This window comes from Parasteatoda tepidariorum, chromosome 4 (assembly GCF_982258835.1).
Source record: "Parasteatoda tepidariorum strain Cologne lab strain chromosome 4, Ptep-v5.0, whole genome shotgun sequence".
In the NCBI taxonomy this organism is placed as follows: Eukaryota; Metazoa; Arthropoda; class Arachnida; order Araneae; family Theridiidae; genus Parasteatoda; species Parasteatoda tepidariorum.
The window spans coordinates 87,451,887-87,467,837 of NC_141758.1; the positions used below are offsets into that span (position 1 = coordinate 87,451,887).

At 31.9% G+C, this 15,951-nt stretch overlaps 1 protein-coding gene across 1 annotated transcript in view; it reads left to right on the top strand.

Annotated features, from left to right (window-relative positions):
* LOC107439434 (calcitonin receptor) overlaps positions 1–15,951 on the top strand; it is a 62,235-nt gene that overhangs the window by 24,457 nt on the left and 21,827 nt on the right. Inside the window, exons 2-4 of the mRNA XM_087161547.1 lie at positions 5,912–6,069; positions 8,488–8,687; positions 11,100–11,225. Of these exons, the coding sequence (XP_087017673.1) occupies positions 5,912–6,069; positions 8,488–8,687; positions 11,100–11,225 (484 nt within the window). The remainder of the gene's footprint in view (positions 1–5,911; positions 6,070–8,487; positions 8,688–11,099; positions 11,226–15,951) is intronic.

Consider the following 15,951-nt stretch of genomic DNA (forward strand, 5'->3'; position numbering starts at 1 on the left):
GGTACTTTTTACCTTAATTTTTTTACAGTGTAAAGAAGCTTTTTATAATTTTCCTATACATATTTCTTGACATATACGGATATTTTCTAACAAATTTAACTATTCTTTTTAATATAAAACAAAGATTAAATGAATAGTGCATTGCAAAAAATTATAAAAATTTGCAAAATGTCCTTCCGTAATATTACTGATATACACTGTAAGAAATTCCGGATCAAATAACGGTAAAACGTACTGGCACTCAGGGTGCCGGTGCATTTTACCATTAAATCTATTTTCACTGGAGTATGTTACGGAACTAAAAATTTGATATACCGTAATTTTTACAGTAATATTTACCGTAAAATCACTGAATCACTCTAATTAAATAAATATTACTGTAATAATTATAATATAAAATTTTACGGTAAAAATGAATTTTTAGAATGCTAAACTCAGGGTGCCAGTACTTTATACCACAATTTGATTCGGAATTTTATGCAGTATACTTTGCTAACGAGGTAAAATGCTATGAAAGTTAAATTCTATTTTCATACTCGATCCCTACATTTCCATTCCATTAGAATTCCATTTCGATGAATTTTCCTTTTTTATTCCAAATTCGATTCCTCAAACATATCTAAAATTAACTCAGGGTTTCCATGTAGTGTGTTATAATTGAAGTTGCTTTTCACAATAGAAAGCTATAGTTATTGAACACCGAAGATAACCTAAGTTTTAGACAACAATAAGCTAAAGAACAACAATAAGATTGTGATTGATACATAAGGAGACAATGAGTCATACCAAAATATAAGAACAAAAAGAAACCTTATCTATGTTTTTAGTTTTTTTAATTTCTTTTTAATCTTGCCGTGGAAGCGATGCTTATTGAAAGATCGAAAATTCGATGAAAATACCTGTCTTAAAAAAATATATTTGTTAAGTTGTTAAGTGATTAAAAATTGTGAACATAACTCAGAAAACTTGGTTTATCTTGAAAAAATATCTTTATAGACTTCATTGAACAACGTAAAAAGACGGGGAAATATGTTTCAAATTATAAAAAAGTTCAATCTGAATTTATTTTGATGAACTGTTGTCAATTTTTAAACTAAAAAATATATTCACTCCTACAATTTACTCAGGGTTTCCACGTTAGGTTTTTTAGGTTTAGAATCACTCTAAGTAAATATTACTCTAAAAATTGCGGTATAATATTTTACGGTAAAAATGGATTTTACGAAAATAGATGTTACGGATGATGCTCCCAAAATGCCAGTAATGCACACGGTAATTTTATACAGTGTATAAGTTTATAATTTGACATGCTTTAAACGAAACTTGCTAACTTCGAAAAAGTTTTATGTACATATAAGTATAAATATATAAGTATTCTCTAGCAAATTCTTGCTCTTTTGCAATTCCGCCTAGTGTTAACTCTATATAGTTCAGAGCCTTAGCATATTCTGATCGAAACAAGCTTTTTTTTTTAAAAAAAAAAATTCGGTTGATATTTTTAAAAGGTATGGACATTTTCTAATTAAATGTTATTGACTTTTTAATATAAAAGAAGTTTCAAATTATTTTTGAGTAATTAAATTATAAAAAATTCGCAAAATGCCCTCCGTTATGCTAGCAATATACCTGCTCTGAATTTAGTGTATTTCTGACTGTACAAGGTTCCTCTGAAAACTTTTTATAAATATTTCATTACGTATAAAGGTATTTTCTAAAAACTCCACTCACATTTTTAATACAATCCGAGTTTAAAACAATCTCTGCATTACAAAAGATTATAAAAGAATTGTCAATGTGTCCTCCTTGATGTTAGCCACCTAGGTGTTCTTAATTAAATGTTTTGGACTAAACAAGCCTTTTTCTTGACGTATTTTGACGCATATGGATAATTTCTAATAAATGGATGCACTCGTTTTTACATAAAATAAGTTTCAAATGAATTCTGCTAAGCAAAAATTATAAAAATTTCGCAATATATTCTTTTAATTTTATTGATATGTATGCTTTGAATTCAGGTATACGAGCTTTTAGCTATATAGTTTTGAACTGTACAAAGCTTATTTAAAAAAATTCTGAAAGTCTTCTTCTTTCAAATCCCCATTTCTAGCCTAGCTAGACAAGGTCCATGAGATTGTTCACCTTCAAAAAGTCTAAAACAAGTAAGGGTCTTTCAATTAGGTCTTGTTTTAAAAGACCGAGGCAGTGCAGTAGATGTTCAGGGGATGCCTGGGCCGAAGAGCACTTGGTACAGAGGGCAAAGCACTTTTCTCCTCCAGAGTACCTCAGTGATATCAGGTGTCCACAGCGGAGACGTGTGATGGCGGTTTGAGACTGACGGTCTTTGTCAGCTGTCAAACAGCTACCCGGTCTAGTACCCTGGTACCAATTGTGACTGGGTGGAGTGAGCCTTGCTGATTTATTTTTGGCTTTAGCAATGGAGAAGAGCTCTGAGGAGGTAAGAGACACTGAAGGTGCAGTGGCCTCAGCTGCACCTGCCTTGGCAAGACTATCTGCCATTTCATTGCCTGTTATATCTACGTGTGAGGGTATCCATTGTACATGAATTCGACAATATTTGACGAGGTGTAAAAGTTTACAAAGGATGTTCGTGCTAGTATTGTCCCTAACTCTGTGCCAGCTAGCCAAGTGCTGGACAGCGCGCCTACTGTCGGTAAGGATCCAAATCTCTTTCGGAATTGAAAGAGACAGTATTGAGGCAAGTCCATCATCGATGGCGATAAGCTCGCTCCTAAAAACGGAACAGTGGTCGGGATTCCTTTTCTGGATCTTAATTTCGCTCATCTGCGTTTTTATGAAGATCCCACTCCCGTTGTGATTGTCTTCGTCCTTGCTTCCATCCGTATATATTTGAGCAGCCTCCGTTGGGATAGTGTAGATTCTCTCAAGTGCTGCTTGTCTAAGAACTGCAGGGTGATCATTTTGCTGGTTGACAGCCACCGGGAGATCGGTGTTGAAAGACACCTCCGAAAGACCTTCCGCAGGGTCCATAATCTTTTTTTTTTTGAGAAAGTGCTGTTCCACGTTTCCAAAATTTATGTTGGACGAAAATACTTGGGCTGTAATATTTTACCATGCACGCCCTTCTTCGGAGGCTCAAAGGTTGCAGGTCAGCCTCAATCAGTACAATATCACCAGGACAGGAATTTCGAAGGCCAGTGATGATCCGCACAGCTCTGAGTTGGATTCTCTCTAGTTTTTGCAGATTTGTATGGAAGCACAACTGTAGATAGGGAATCCATATTCCAGAATAGGCCGTAAAAGAGTGATGTAGGTGCTTCTAAGGGTCGAGGCATCAGCACCCCAGTCTCTCCCTGATAAGACGTTTCCTTGCCTTTAGTACAAGATGGTCGATGTGTTTATTACTTAGAATCTCTGGATCTAAGACAAATCCTAGATATTTCGGGTGTTTTTCAACTGCAAGTGGTTGATGGTCCAACCTGATATGAGGTTGATAATTATAGAGTTTCCTGTTGGTAGTGAAAAACTCCATTGTGGACTCTGAAGGGCTAAAGCACATTTTGTGACTGGTGGCAAAAGCACTGATGTTAGTGAGTACTCTGTTAATAGTGTCCTCAATTTGTTGTAGGTCAGGGCCTGAATTCCAGAGGACAATATCGTCTCCAAAAATGCCAATGTCGTAGTCTTTAGGTATGATGCTCTCGATTCCTTTCAAAAAGAGTGAGAACAGGGTAGGACTTAACACTGACCCCTGAGGGACTCCTTGGTGTAGTTTAAAGCTTCTAGATTTAGTACCATTGAACTTGACTTTGATAACTCTATTCCTTAAAAAATCATAGATCCAATTCAGTGCTCTTCCGTTGATTCCGAAAACATCAAAAAGTTTGATAATTAATTTTTGATTCCACACTCTGTCGAAAGCCTTGGAGAGACCTAAGAAAGCTGCAATGGTATGGTGAGTGGGTTTCTGTTGTGGGCGTCCCTAATCTTTTGGCAGAAGTAGAGCACCTGGTCTGTGGTGCAATGTCCCTCTCTGAAACCGTATTGTTCAGGAGGTAAGAGGTTGCTCGCATCCAGATGGTAAGTAAGCCGTTTGAGGATCATTTTTTCTATGATTTTGCAAATAATACTGGTAAGAGCTATTGGCCTATAGCTCCCTGGAGAGGTACTTTCTTTGTTGGGGGTTTGTATTAAGTATATTATAAATATTTTTTGACATATATGGTTGTTTTCTAACGAATTGTCGTTTACTTTGTAATATAAAACATGTTCCAAATAATTCCCGCAAAGTTATAAAGAATGTGCAAAATGTTTCCTCGTATGTCATTGATTTTCACATTCTGAATTTAGAGCTTTCTTTAAAAGATCTTGTGAGTATATCTCTTGACATATGTGGAGAGAGACTTTCTAACAAATTTGCGTTCATTTTTTACCATAAAATAAATTTCAAAAGATTTTTACTTATCAAAAATATTATATGAAATTCTCAAACTTTCTACGCTCCGTTTTGGGAGACCGTAAAAAACATGTCACTACAGTACCGTCATATTAGGTTCCATAGTACTAAAATTAAATGTCTTTCTTAGTACATTTGGTACCTATTAAAACAGAACCTATAGCCACAATAGAAGTTATAATAATTAATTTTAGTAATACCTTTAAATAAAATTAATTATTCAATTGGGTCAATAATATTATGTGTTTTTCTTATAGTTAACAGAAACAATTAAGTATCTTTTCTCCATTAAATTTGCCTCTTCAAACCTAACTTGCAATTCAATTGCCCTTGATTTAAAATTACTTAGTTTCATAGAAACACGTTTCAAAAGCATAACTATAAATAAATTTATCACATGGTTTCAGATAACTATAGTAATGCTAATTTGGTGACTAAACCACGTCCACGTTAATTATTGAGCTTAGGTGATGAAATGAATAAAATTAAATTAAATATAAAACAACGTTCAATACACTCCTTTTTTGATTAAACATAGCTGCAAGTTAGCAAACATTACTAATTTTAGCGTAAAAAATTTTGAATAAACAGAATCGTCCGTAATTTAATTTAAAACAAAGGCTAATGATAAATCAGTAAAAAAAATTAAAGACATTTTCAGACCTGTCTCCCGAACGATCTTATTGAAATTTTTAAATTCGCTCTTTTATTTTCTATATTCTTAAAAACTTTTTCTTTTGTTAATATTGATGTAGTGTTTGTTATATGTAGAATATTAACAATTAACTATGTGTTAGTTTTTAAAGACATTCTTCATTTAAAATAAAAATATTTTACTAAAATTAATTTTTTTGTCTCTACGACGTAATAAAGAAATTACGTCTCTAGCAAATAGTTTTAACAAATGGTTTTAATAGTCCTACGTCACCATTTCCATTCAAGCATTTAGTTTCCCATTACTTCCTTTATTGACATTAGCTATTTTGAATTCAGTTCAAACTCTGCAAAATAATTTTAAAAAATATATTTGTTTTTATTTATGATGTTATCAGTAAAATAACAAACCTAAAAAGATAACAATGACAACAGTGTTATCTCTTACATTTTTTTAGTTTCACAGATATAGTTTTAGTAAAGTACGGTGTATTTTATTTAAACACAAACGTATGACACTAATGATAAAACTATTACAAAATTACTTTATTTAAATTTAATTACACAGGAAAATGCAAAATATACCATTTCTTACACTTTCAATTAGTTTTTAATGATTTTTTTATTTAAAAAAAAACAAGACTCACTTCCTGTGCATCAAACAATCATAAATATGCCTATTTAAAAGTAATTCTATCAAATGTTTGATTCAAAACATGAATATGTAGTTCAGTTATTTATTTTGAAAATTTAGACCTCTTAAAATGAGAATGGAAAATGAAAAGCTGAAAAATATTATTTACAACAGGCTTTCTATTGCAGATTTTTCTAATAAAATACGTGGAAAGCAGCCGAGGAAAAATGAGAAATCAGCATTTTTGTCGAGTGTCTGGCGGTACTTTATTAAATCCGGACAAATTCGCCCTATTTTCATGTGCAAGCTGTTATAGACACATGGATGAACTTCTTTTTGATAATGGGTAAGCATTTCTTTAACTATTTTAAACTGTTTGTCTTTATAACTTAAAAATATTTATGGTGGTTTTTAAAATAATTGAGTCAACAAAATACTCACTACACTCAATTACTTCATAGCATTGTATTATATTTTGTTACGGTTATTTTTTTTTTATATATTTTTATATAAATATTTACATTACGGTAAAATATTTCAAAATATTGTTTTATATGTTGTTTGTAATTATTATTTTTAAATTTCTAAATAAATATTTACATTATTGCAGGATAATTTAAGATATTGTATCTTTTTTTATATATATTCCAATATAAATATTTAGTTGATACATTTTTGTATATATCAATGTATGCTATAGAAATTCAAACAACACTGGGGAATATTTTTGTTTAATTTTATTTTTAATTGAAGTGGATTTTTTAACAGGTCTTAAATACTTTCGTAACATTGGTTTAAAAACTGCATCGGTTTCTCCTTCTAATCTGCAGTTTTTTAAACAACATTTTTAGTATGTTTTTAATCCAAATGAAAAACGTTATACATTGCAGGGGATTAACATAGTTAGGGCACATTACCAGGATTGAAATTGCATAGCAACCCATGTCCGGAAATGACGTCATACGCCGCTAGGGTCGCTTCCCTGATGTGAACTGTTTCATCTTGTACTTTTGAATAGATAATAAAGTGAGATAGGGAAGCACCCCCAGCCACGTACGAAGATATTCTCGGGCATAAGTTTGCATGTAATTTTAATGCTGATAATGTACTCTATAACTCCCCAAGAAGTTTGTATCAACGTTTACGTGACCCCTAATATATAAAACGTTCTTATACTGAAACATTTCGAAACTAAAAATTTAATCTTAAAAGAAATCCGTAGCTTTAGGAACAAAATTTCATATTTGAAATCTCCACACCTGATTTAGGCAAAGATCAAGTGTTTGTATAAATGCAACAAAAAATTTGTTCCCCATTGTATTCTATGTTGTGGACGTATAAATAAATGTGATTAATTGATTAATTTAATGAATAAAATTAAAAATCATTATTATTTTCTTTAAAAAAATTACTAGTTTTAAAATTGTGATAGTGTTTTGTTCTGCGTATTAAATTGCAAATATTTGTCGCTGAAGTATAACTTCTTAGAATCCGAGAAACTATGATCCAAAATTCCAAGTAGTTCTTTTTCTAAACTTAAAATGCAAAAAATCTACATTTTTGACAAAGTTAACTTCAAAATTTGTTTTTAATATAGTTTTGTGTTCAATAAAGTGTAAATAACGATTCTTCAGAGTAAAGCCTATTTTTTGAACACGTTCAAAAAACAGGCTTTTAGCTGAAAAATCGTTAAATTATTTCTTTATGAAAGTTGAAATCATAAAATTAGAAAGTTAATATCAAATATAATTTAAATTTCATTTATAAGTAGTGATTATTTTGCATTAAAACCACCCTTTTTTCCATAGTTCTTCCTTTCTTTTACAAACTCACATTTTTATAGTACCTTCCTAACACTTGGCTACTATTATATCATAGTTTCTGGTACAAACGTCTTCGAACATCTCATATTTTTAATCATTCCACATCTCTAAAATTTTAAAAATAGAAATGAAATGTCAGATTTTGTCTCAGGAAATGAAAATAGGTGCTTTGTTTCTTCAAAACGCCTACTCTTGGTGCAACCTTCTACTGATATTTGGTGCAACCTTCTACTGATATTTGATGCAACCTTCTTCGGATATTTAGTGCAACCTTCTTCTGATATTTGGTGCAACCTTCTACTGATATTTGATGCAACCTTCTTCTGATATTTGGTGCAACCTTCTAATGATATTTGGTGCAACCTTCTACTGATACTTGGTGCAACCTTCTACTGATATTTGGAGCTAGTGAAAATACCAAAATGTGGTAAAATTTAGCTCCATTCCTTGTAACCAGCAAATGAATACCAATTTTTGGTGCAATGTGGCTCAGAATTTTTAACAGTGTAGATGGCAGCACTATATAGCTGCTAAACTATCTCCATTGTCCAGTTAAATTTCATTTTTAAGGTTTTGAAACCATTTTAGTTAGAAATGGTTAAAAAAAAACAGTATAGTTTTACATTCAAAGTTTTTTAACCATACTAGTTATAATCAGTTTCAAAACCGTAAAGGTCAGAAAAGTGTTCTTTACCGTAAACTTTACGGTTAATTGGATGGACGGATTGCTGGCGGCTATTTTACATTAATTTTAGAATAAAAGTTCTAACAGTGATTTATAACCATTATTATCTTTTTTTCGTTCCGGTGAACATCTTACTTCCCTTATTATGTTTAACCTTGGGCACCTAAAATACTGACACTTTGTTTCTTCCCTCGCATGCTTACAAAAATAACGAGTAATTTTAAATTATTCTGAACATCCTTCCAATCTGTTCCAGAACAAAACTTGTGCTAGATGGCACGGGAACGGGTCTGAGAAACGTCAAAACAAACGAAGTTTATGAAGCCACCTACACAGACCCATCAAGTCCCATCTTCAAAACATTTAAAACGACAAAATTGAAAAATTTATGGATCAAATGCTGCAAAGCAGCGGTAGAATGCTGCGACATGATGACAAGCACCCCTCCCTCACAAGGTGAGAATTTCACTTAAACTGGTTTTATTACTTCTTGTTTCCTTTTTCTTTTTTTTTTATCAAAAGCATGCAAAGTATGGTACATTCATGCAGTTATTGCTTATAAAAGTGTTTTTATATTTTTGTACATATATTCTTTTATATTTTTAATAGGTCATTAAAAATAAATATCTCTTTTTAGAACATTGAAAAATTAGAATTTTAGTACAAAGTTCTGATCATTAAATCATATTATGCAAATTTCACACACATAATGTTTGGTTAACTCATGTGCACAAGTGTAGCATTCAGTACAATTAAAATAGCATTAAATTCAAAATTCCGGACCAAACTGATCAATAAAAGACCCGAATAAGTGAGACAATGAGTTACTGCACTGAGAAAAAAAAAGGTCAAACCTACCTACATGGTAAAATTTACCGCATTTCCGGTTCTATGGAAATACCAAAAAAGCTCGAGAATTTTTACCGCAGTGGTGATAATTTTAGTAAAATTAACAATAAAATATATTTTATTGAAATAAGATAAAATTTGATCAATATGGTAAATTTTTTTAATTTCATCATGATACTTTAGAACATGGCATGAAGTCCATTTATTCCCATTATTAACCATTCAGTTTTTCATTTTTGACTAAATGTCTAGTTATAAGAACTGTAATTTTGAGAATCAGATTTTCCGGTATCATTACCATACAAACACAAAAATTACGAAATGAATGGTTTAAATGCAGTATATTTTGTTCGTAATACCGAAATTTCGATTTTTTTTTAAAAGAAATTTCATTGCCGTCCAGTATGGTAATTTTACCAGAATTTTTTCCTCCGTGTGATATTTAGTAAAGATTTAAGAGAAAAACCTGTATTATTTACTGAATTGTTGTAAGCATTTTTTAATATGATAACTTATTTAAAGCTAGTAAGAAGCACTATCGATCTTATCGTTATCATCACTGTGCAACAAATTTAAACTTTTTTTTCTGTCCCCTGAATAAAGCTATGTTATTCTATATAAACAAATAATACTTGATTCATATGTCAAAACCCAAATAATCCATCACGTACTGCTTTTACAGGGGGAAAGTAGACCAGCGTTTATTATTTTATTTTATAACAGTCGATTTTTTTTACTCGTACCGTTATTTTATAACAATTTTTTTAACACTCGACCCAATTCTGAGATACTACTATCAATATTCAACTCCGTAGCCTTGTTATTTTAAACCAAAGAAAGAATAACAAGACCAAATATTCAGAATCAAGCATTGAAACAAACAAACCTTCGTAGAGAACATTTTGTAAGAACTAACCAGCATTTACGTTAGGAGGAGAGAAAAACCAGGTAAACCTCTCACGGTTAGCCCGATAGCAAGGGGGTACTCTAACTCATTATTCGTCTACCACTGAGGATATTTTACATCAGCTCTATGGTTGGTGCGAGCCGGGTTCAGAATTCGTATAAACTAGCTACCACTGGAATTCGAACCTGAGGTATCTCATTGGGAAGCGAACGTTCTATCCCCTCAGCCAGCGTTTTTTTTCCCTTAATAATTGGCGTTAAACCGCGGACCCAATTCTGAGTTTACGGATATCAATGTTCAACTCCGAAACCTTGTAATTTTGAACCCAACCCGGAAGACAAGGGAGCTTCTGTATTAAGTATTACGAGAAACTAACCATGTTGGAGGACGTTCTGATATTCTGACTAACAAGTATTTGCTTTACACGGGAAAAAAACCGCGAAAACTACCCCGGTGAGCCCAAAAGCAAAGAGACTCTAATCTATGATCCATCAACCACTGATTTTACGTCAGCACTGTGGTCGGTGCGAGCAGGGAGTATAATTTGTATCAACACGCCACCGCTGGAACTAGAACCTGGGGAACCTCATTGGGAGGCGAACGCTCTATCCCCAGAGCCACCGCGACTCCTTCACCAAGCATTTTGTGAATTCCTTGAGATCTCACACACACATTTCTTAATGCATCTAGGAGCTCAAAACTTCGAGAGGGTAGATGAAGTTATTGTCGCCAAGATCGCCAAGTTAGTGATGGTCCTACTGTTCATGAGGTCCCCTTCCCTTTTCCTTTACGGTGTTATTGTGTGCCATTGAAATACATAAAGTCACCAAACTAGGTAGAAAAGTATGTAATTGTTACACAAATTTCAGTGAATAGTAATTATTAAGGTGTTATTACGTGAATTACACAAATCATAATTACTGATTAAACAACTACTGTTAAAAATTTACTTGAAACGCATAATTTCATCGAAAAGGCATTGTTATAGACAAGAGAAGATATATTGATTAAAAAAAGTTATAAAATAGATGTATTAATTAAAAAATTAACCTTAAAATTTCTTTTTAAAAAATTATCCGGAAATCAGAATTATTTTTTTAATTATCTTATAGATCCATATGTTTGTCCTCGTACTTGGGATGGTTGGAAATGTTGGCGAGATTCTCCACCGGGCTCCGTCCAGATGGAAAGATGTCCATCTTACATTTACTTTCACAGTGATGAACCCCAATGCTCACGTAAGTTATTAAAAAAATTTATTATACTTTAATTAAAAAGTCTCAAATGTTGTCAAAAGTAGCATAGTCATTGAAAAGAAATCCATACGCATTTTCCATTTATGGTACGCATAAAAATTCACAATAACTTAGAAGTAGAGTTCTATTATAACATAATGTATAGCTTAAAGTGTAAGGCTTACACTTCCCTCTCTGAAAAATCATTTGATTCGAGATGAAAATTTTATTAGGTAAAGAGGCACTACACGAAAAGTTGTATAGTTTAATCTACTTCAAATAAAAAAAAATTATCTGTATTTAATGGTTAAATGTAAGTTTTAACGGATAAAAAGCTCCAAATTAATAGATTGCATAATTGCATCTTCTTCAAGTAATTGAATTGTATTTGATTTGATTTAAATAATTAAATCTAAATTTTAATGGATAAAAAACAGAAACTTGAAATGATTGCATCTTTAAGTATTTAAAAAATCAGATCTGAATTTTAAAAGATGAAAAGACCCCAACTTAAAAAATTTTGTTATTTAATCTATTTCAATTAAATTTACATTTGATTTGGTCTGAAATATCAAATTTAATTTTATTGTATAAAGAGCTACAATTCAAAAAAATCGCTTAATTAGTTGTATCCCCGTCAAATAAAATTATTCAACGAAAATAATGAATAATAATTTGAAAACGCATTCGTAATTAATAAACCCTTTTTAGCTTATATCTTAAGTAAACAAGTTTTCAACAAAAAAATTAAGATAAAAATTTGTTTTTATTTCTTCTATTTAATTGTGCCGATCACTAATTTAGTGGTTACAGTGTTGGACTACGGAGATCAGTGATTGTGGGTTCGAATCCCACCGTTGGCATGTATGTAACTTTCTCTCTCTCTCTCTCTCTCTCTCTCTCTGTTCTGTGTCCTTTCTTCTGTGCGAATGTAACTCGCCCTATAAACGGGTTTGAATGACGTGGCGACGCTACTCCACTGCCATGGCATAGCCACAAGTGCTCGCTGGGTAACGGTAAGAAAGTAGCAATTCTGGTATTTCTGAGGCCAATGGGTGTGTAGATCATTTAACTTTTAGCTCATTTGTGTTGCAGATTTTGGCTTACATAGCTCAAGGTGCTACATCAAATACTGGGAAACTACAACACAACATGATATATCAATACTTATTTTCGTAGTTACTTTTCCACCAATTACAAGAATACGATAATAAACTATTGTTATCCTACTAAGGTGGGCTACAATGATAATATGCAATATGAGATATTCAGTAAATTTTTTAATGTAATTAATTAAAATTTATAATTTTTAGCGCAATAAAAAAAAGTTCTGGATCAAATTACGGTAAAAAGTACCGGCATAATTTACCGTAAAATCCATTTTTAGCGGAACATATTACAGAACAAAATATCTGATATAGCGTAATTTTTACAGTAATAATTACCATAAAATCACTAAATCACTCTAATTGAAAAATATTTTTGTAAAAATTAAAAATTACGGTATAATATTTTACGATAAAAATTGATTTCACGGTAAAAATGACTTTTGCGGACTTTTATAATGACTTTTTATAATGGTATATATAATGTATAACGAATAATGTATAACGAATGTATATATATAATGGTATATATAATGTTATAATGTATAACAAAGTGCAGATACTTCATATCCTAATTTGATTCAAAATTTTTCACAGTGTACATGTATGAAGGCTATTGTGTTCTTTACTTGTTTAAATATAATTGCTGTGAGCAAAGAAAAATCATGCACACTCTCAGGCATAAAATTCTCCCTTTTGACGATTCAGCGATCTTCCGTTAATTTTGAGAATCATTTCATCACGAAGTCACGTAATTTGAGACGAAACTCGAACTCTCAAGTATATGACGAAAATGTTTTCGCATCATTTAAATGTGCGAGATAGTTAACTAGAATGAAGACTAGACGATTGAAAATATAGTGACAGAACAAGCCAATCGACTTGCATGGTGGTCATGTAGTTGAACTCGAACCAGGATGATCATGGGTTAGAATCCAGCTTCGGGCATGAGTCTATGTCTCTCTGTTCTATTTATATATTTTCTCTCTGTTCTATGTGACCTTCTTGTGAAGTATAGGCGATATTGTTCCACCTATACTGTGCCCACGAAATGATTATTAGAAAAGGGAGATACATAAGGCGCGACGATGCCCTTTTTAGAAGAAAAAAATAGAACGTCGAAATATTTCTTTAATTTTGAAGAAATTTATTTCCTTTTTGAAATGACGACAGTTATTTTGTCAAATTTTTGCTCGGAGCATAAATCAGGTAACGGTTTCGTTAGAGACGAAGAAAGTTTCGTGAAATTTAAGTATCCATTTTTCAACTTGTAGAGAAGGTTAAAATAAAAAAAAATGCGGGTGAGTTTGGTCTAAACGGAATTTTTTACAGTGAATTTCTATTTCTAATGTTATAAACGTTTACTAAAACAGTTGAAATGAACTCATTTATATTAAATCATTTACTCTCTCAAAAGTTGTAAACATTTCATTTAGTAGTGACTGCAATACCGATGGTACTCTATTTCAAAGCAAAATGTCTCTAATTTCAACAATCATACAACACATCGAAAATTTTAAATGCACCAGATTTTTCGACAATTCTGAATTTAAATTATTTTATATAAAATATTAAATCATTTTAAATCTTTTTTAAAATTAGTAAATTCCCAACATTATTTTTTCGCATGCGTAAATAGCAATCATTAGTTTCACTTTTTCTTACAATAACATATCGTAGCGTAGCAGTCATTTATTAAAATTGGCTGCAGTAAGTTTCCTTCAGCCAATAGTTCACAAGATCGATAGTTAAACCCTTTCATCTGTTGTCCGATTAAATTGAATCTATAGTATTGCAGACACAGGAATACGTAAACAATCCTTTATTGGAGAGCAAAGCACATTCCACAAATAACTGCCTAATCAATATCATATATATACGTTTATAACAGACCATGGATATTAAAAGATAAGATTAATCTCAACAAATTTATAACCTTTATACTACGAATTATTTTAGATTACGTTATATTTATTTAATACCTGCTGTTAATATGTTAAAACATAGATAAACTTTGAACCATTGTGTTTTTGTTTTTTTCGATTTTTCTAACATTTTAATAGAGTTTCAAGCATACAATCTACTGATCTAATCTACTGATATCTATCTATTGATATCTACTGAAGTTAATCTACTGATATCTATAAACTAAAATTTCTTTTATTTAATATTCTATATTTACGTATTATAAACAGAATATCTAACTGTTAAAAAAGCGGCTAATTTTTGAAACATAATATTGTTTAAAATTGCTGCAAATTTATTGCTGTTGTTGTTGTAGTTAATTTACGTCGCACTAGAGCTACACTATGTGCTATAGGCGACGATCTGGGAAACACCCCTGAGGATGATCCGAAGACATGCCATCACAATTTTGATCCTCTGCAGAGGGGATGGCACCCCCGCTTCGGTAGCCCGACGACCTGCACGCAAAGTCGAGCACTTTGCGGTAGAACAGTTTAACGAGGACCAATACCGCACACCCTCGATCTCTACTCAGACTGATCCAAGTGGTCACCCACCCGCACACTGACCGTAGCCAGTGATGCTTGACTTCGGATATCTGCTGGGAACCGTGTCTTAACGATCAGTCCACTGCGGGACGCTGCAAATTTATTAAAACGGAAAAATTGTAACGTATTTGCTATAGTTTTAATAAGGTTATGAATTGAGCCATAGTTTCAAATATCTTTACAAATATAGAAAGTAAATATGCATGAATTTTTGCAATAAAAGCTTCAAATAATAAATTCAGGATATGTCGATAATGCAAGATTTGGGCAATGTTGCCAAATAATAAACACAGATGCACATTTGCGCATTTATAATTAATATATGTGCACATTCTGCATGTGTTTTTCCTAGCTTTGTAGTGATTAAATATAAATTTCGAAATTCACACTAGGAATTACAATATTTAAGTAGTCAAAATTTGCATGGATTACGATTCAAACTTTTCCGATCATTATTAAAATATTAACAATAATAAGAGATAATTCCATGCAAAATACGAATTTTAGTAAATATTCAGTAAATATTTAGTAAATATTTAGTAAATATTTAGTAATTTATTCAAAAGTAGTCAAAAAAATTTAATTGAAACGTATACACTTTTACATAATTTTAAAGAATGTAGTTTTAAATGGCCAAATACAAAATTTGAGTGAAATTGGTCAAATAGTTCCTGAGAAATCAAATTTTGAAAAGGTCGTATGTCGTTCGTCGGGGGGGGGGATGCTTATTCAGAGATCTTACGTTTTTGTGTCTGATATCGTAACTTAAAATATCGTCTTCTCTAGTTAATTAACATAAAAATATATTTGAGATCATCACCTTCAGTGGGTCGATAAATGAGTACCAAGCATGCTTGGGAACTAAACCTGGGGGTTCCGCGTTCGGCTGACCACCTGACCGGAACATCTGCTTCTGCACCCCAGAGCCCAAGGTCAAGAAAACTGAGATGGGCACAGTAGGCCTTGGCCCTCTAGGGCTGTCGCGCCGCTGAGTTTAGTTTTTTGATTTTCAATATATTTTAAGGTGCCCGACTAATTTCGATACAATTTTGTTTAAAAAAAAGCTCAATTGAAATTTTAATTTTAATTTTGGTAAGCAGGGGTCCAAAA